This window comes from Alligator sinensis, unplaced genomic scaffold, assembly GCF_000455745.1.
Source record: "Alligator sinensis unplaced genomic scaffold, ASM45574v1 scaffold1021_1, whole genome shotgun sequence".
Taxonomy (NCBI): Eukaryota; Metazoa; Chordata; order Crocodylia; family Alligatoridae; genus Alligator; species Alligator sinensis.
In genome coordinates this window covers 817,008-821,430 of record NW_005842185.1, presented here as the reverse complement: position 1 = coordinate 821,430, position 4,423 = coordinate 817,008, and the positions used below count along the sequence as shown (strand labels likewise).

At 45.2% G+C, this 4,423-nt stretch overlaps 1 protein-coding gene across 1 annotated transcript in view; it reads left to right on the top strand.

The window, feature by feature from the left end:
* The window catches only part of TRHDE (thyrotropin releasing hormone degrading enzyme), a gene marked incomplete at its 5' end in the record, with an annotated part of 328,250 nt that overhangs the window by 140,748 nt on the left and 183,079 nt on the right, over positions 1-4,423 (top strand). The window contains one exon of the mRNA XM_006026252.3: positions 1,819-1,973. Coding sequence (XP_006026314.1) covers positions 1,819-1,973 — 155 coding nt within the window. The remainder of the gene's footprint in view (positions 1-1,818; positions 1,974-4,423) is intronic.

Here is a 4,423-nt window from a genome sequence, read left to right as displayed (position 1 = left end):
GAGGGGGAGGGGGCAGGGGCAGACGCTGCCCAGGCAGGGCAGAGGGGTAGAGCCACGGCTTGTGTGGGGGGGAGGTGGCTCCCTCTGCTGTTTGCACCCCAGGAAGGCACAGGGTGAATGTGTGCCCCCCTGGATCTTTGCAGGGTAGGGTGTGCTGCAGCCGGGGATGCACGGGGCTCATCTTGGTGGGGCCTGGGCTCAGAGTGGGCACTGGTGGTGCTGGGAGGATGCTGCATTCACCCCAGATTTTGCTGCCACTTCACTCCCAGTGCCTCAGCTGCTCGACACAGCCCCAGCTTAACGCCTTGCATCCACCCATGTGCTTGGAAGAGGCGGAGCTGCGCTGGGTGGCTGGCGGCAGTGGTGCTGGAAGCAGAGTGGCAGTGAAATTTGGGGTGGATGCAGCATCTTCCCAGCACCGCTTGCTCCCACCCCATGCCCAGCCCGCACTGAAAAGAGCCCCATGCAGCCCTGGCTGCAGCCTGCCCCACCATGCCCTGCCCAGATCCACGGGCACACATGCCCCCCGCGTGCCCTCTCGGGGTTCAAGCAGCAGTGGGAGACGCTTCCCTCCCACCACGAGCTGTGGCTCCGGCCCTGCCCCTCCCACTCCACGTGGGCCATGCCTGCCCCTGCCCTCTCCCTCACCATGGGGGGGTGTTGTTCACTCATGGAGGAGCAGAATGAGGCCCTTCTTGATGATCACCTGGGAGTGGAGCTGCATGGGACTCATAAGTGCTGAAAGTCAAAATTATTTCAGAGTTTCAATGACCGCGTCTTTATGTGAAGTTCCTAGTGGCAGCTGGTTCCCCACTGTACTATATATTATTGTCTTTATTTAAAAGAGTCAGCCCTAGGAAATGCATCTCTGGACCCAGTAGAACTGTTGTTTGTATTCCTCTGAGTCAAAAAGTCAAGTAACTCACTCTCCTGGCAACCCAGGTTTTTTGCTGTCTGTAAACCTAGTTGCATTTTCTTCTACCTTGTGTTCCAATAGTATAAAGTTTGAGTAGACCTTGCACTCTCCTCTGCTGTCTTGTCGAGCCCAACTTCTACTGTGAGAAGTCCCTCACCTTCCCTTTCTTCTGTTCAAAGGAATGACCCTGTTATCATCCTGTATGTTTTGTCAGCCTTCATGTCATTGTTAAATAGCTCCATTCGTCCCAGGGTACCAAGGAAGAGAAATGGGGAAAGCCACTTGTGTGAAATAGTAGTCAACATTCATTCTTGCCCTAGAGCTTGCATAGTAGTGATCCTGCATACAGAATGATGCTCCAGTGTGTACAGCATCTGCTATTTTAAGAATTTGAATAGTCACTTGTCATTCTAAGGGTTGTCATCATGAAATATTGTTTTCCTTTGATGTCACCGGTTTCTTTTACACATATCATTTTTTTAATTTCTTTTTGTTTTGGTGCAGAGGTTATTGTTTTCTATGATGTGCTCAAAACTTGAGAAGCATGTGTGAAATCCAAAAATTAATGCAAATAAATAAGCAATAGAGATGTTATTTTGAAAAGCTGGATAATATTAAGGAAATCTATTTCCACTAAAGTACCAAAACCTGACTGTTATTGCAATAAGAGAATCATAAGGCATGAGTGCGCGAACAATGAGGTAAGAGCAAGAGAGACCCAGTTTATTAAAATGATATTTTATAGCTAATACGGTAAAAGAACAGAAATTAACATTTTAATTTTTACACAGATGCTATTAACAAAAACACTCCTAATGATGGTTTATGGCCTTTACTTACAGTAGCTATAAGGCATAATAGCTCCCACAAGCATGTTAAAATATGTTTTGTTTTGTTTCTAGATCTGTTAGCTGTGCCTAAGCATCCGTATGCTGCTATGGAGAACTGGGGACTAAGTGTTTTTGTGGAGCAAAGGATACTGCTTGATCCAAGCATTTCGTCTATACCCTACTTATTGGATGTCACCATGGTCATCGTACATGAGTTATGCCATCAGGTATGACCATGTACTTAATTATGAACACTTGGGATGGACCTGAAAATTCAAATATATTTCTTTTTAGAGCTGATATTTTCACACACCTGATTGCACATTTCTTTTAACAATATTCAAAATAACGTGATGAGCTATGAGATGCGTATACAGTGCACAGAATCAAAACAAACAAATAAGAGACAAAAGCCAACATGCAGGAATGAATAACACTTCATCACGTTGAGCTTAGGGTGCAATGGTGTTGCTGCCCAACAGCTTCCAGGTATTCTGTGCTCAGTCAGTATTGTATCAGATTTATATACCTTTCCTCTGACCATAACAGTGTATGAGTGTGTGTATATGGTACAGATACATCTACATACATGTATAGTTAACAAATTGATGGCCTTAAAAGTAATTTATTGTATTTACCTGAATCCAAGGCAGCTTCAAATTTTAGACTGCCTCCCAATAATTAGATTCTATACATAGAAAATTGTAAATTTTGTTATAATTCTCGATTTTTAGAATCTAATTATTGGAGGATTGTCTTAAATACATATCCCGCAACTATGGTGGGGAAAACAGTAGCAGGGGGGGCAAATGGCAGAATAAGAAACAGCAGGGGGGCAGGTGGCCTGACCCCCACCCCTTGTTCTCCCTCCCTGCCCTCCTGCCAGTTGTGCTCCCTGCAGCATGTGACCCCTGCCACTTGTCCCCCTGGTGCCTATCCTCCCTACCACATGATGCTTTGGCATTTGTCCCTCTGCTGCTTGTCTCCCCTGTCATTTGCCTCCCCCACCATTGCCTGTTCCATTCTCCCCCCAGCCTCTTGCTCCCTCTTACTGCTGCTTAGCTTGCATTGGCTCTGGCTCCCAGTCAGGTAGCAGCTCTGACTCTGGCCCTTGGCCAGGCCAGAGCTGGGCCAGGGCCAGAAGTGGACTTGTAGCATCTCCCCTGTTGCTGTGCAGTCTCCCCTGCATTCCCCTGCACCACACAGTCTCTTCCATACAACCCCCACCATGCACTGTCTCCTGCATGTAGGCTACACGCTGCATGGCATAAATGACTGGTGGCTCCCGAGACTGGGGTGGGGGCACCATTTGTAGGTGGCAGCATTGGCGGCAAGTGGGGACTGCCAGTAGACACTGGTGGTGGCGTCAGTGGTGGGGGTGGCGAGCAGGGACTGCCCGCAGATGCTGCTGGTGGTGTTGGTGGTGATGGGAGGGTGGTGAGTGGTGACCACTTGCAGAAGCCAGCAACGGTGGCAGCCAGTCTTGGGGTTGGCACGTTTTCCCCCTCCCCCCGTACCCTCCCATGAGTCACCTATGCTGCATGGTCTCTCCTGCACTCTCCCCCCTACACCATGTGGTCTCTCCACTGTACAGTGTTGCCTTACCGAGACTTCCCTGCAGTGCATTCCCCTACCCATCACATGAGTTTCCTTGAACGACCCTGGCCATGACCAGACAGCAGCAGCAGTGGCAGTAGCAGAAACTCTGGCCCTGGCTGTGGGCCTGGTGCTTGAATCCAAGGCTTTCCAACCCCTCCCCTCCCCAACCCACCCCTTAAATGCAGGAAAAAACCTTGTCTTGGATTTGAATAACTATAGTATTAGAGCACTGTAGCAGATTCAGGCTAAACTTCATGTTCACAACCATTTTCTGTGGCAAAAATAAATTTGGAAGTCCCCTTCTGCAAACGCACTTTTTTTTATTCTGGCATTAACTATCTGATCATAAGTGATGAATATTTTGTCTCTGTGTATTGAAAATCTTGTATCAATTTAAGAATAAATTTGTAATAAATCCACATTGCGATTTATTGCATCTTTCTTCCATCTTCTTGAACTAACCACATTACAAGAGTTTAGTAATATTGAGTTGAATGCAAATATTATTGAAGAAATCTGCTACAGGGACAGGAAACCCTTTTTTGCACTGGTAACAGGCATAATCATAGCCTTCAGGTTAAAATGAATGAAATCCTACTGTGTAATCAGCATGGCTTACATCTGCGACTTTACACAGGAGCCTTTAAAAAGCCAAGTAAATTCTTAACATTTTTTCAAAATAAAAAACAAGATGTAAAGAATAACTTTGGAATGGGGATATTGGTGAGTGAATCTAGAAATTATACTGGTGGGCTCATACTCATGATTCATATTGAAAGAGTAGATGAAAATTAAGTCGTCAACTAAAATTTGAAATGTTTATTGCAAGTTATTGCTGGTTTAATCTCAGTATGATCACCTTACTTTTTCATCTATTCTATATTATGTAGTACCATAAAGCAACACACAGCAGGCTTGGAAAAATCACAGAACCTTAGAAATTAGGTGTAAAAAACACACTTTAGGTTGCTTAGATCACTTCTTTTTTTACTGTTGGATTCTTTATATATATATATATATATATATATATGTGTGTGTGTATGTGTATATATATATGTTTTGAATATATATATATATA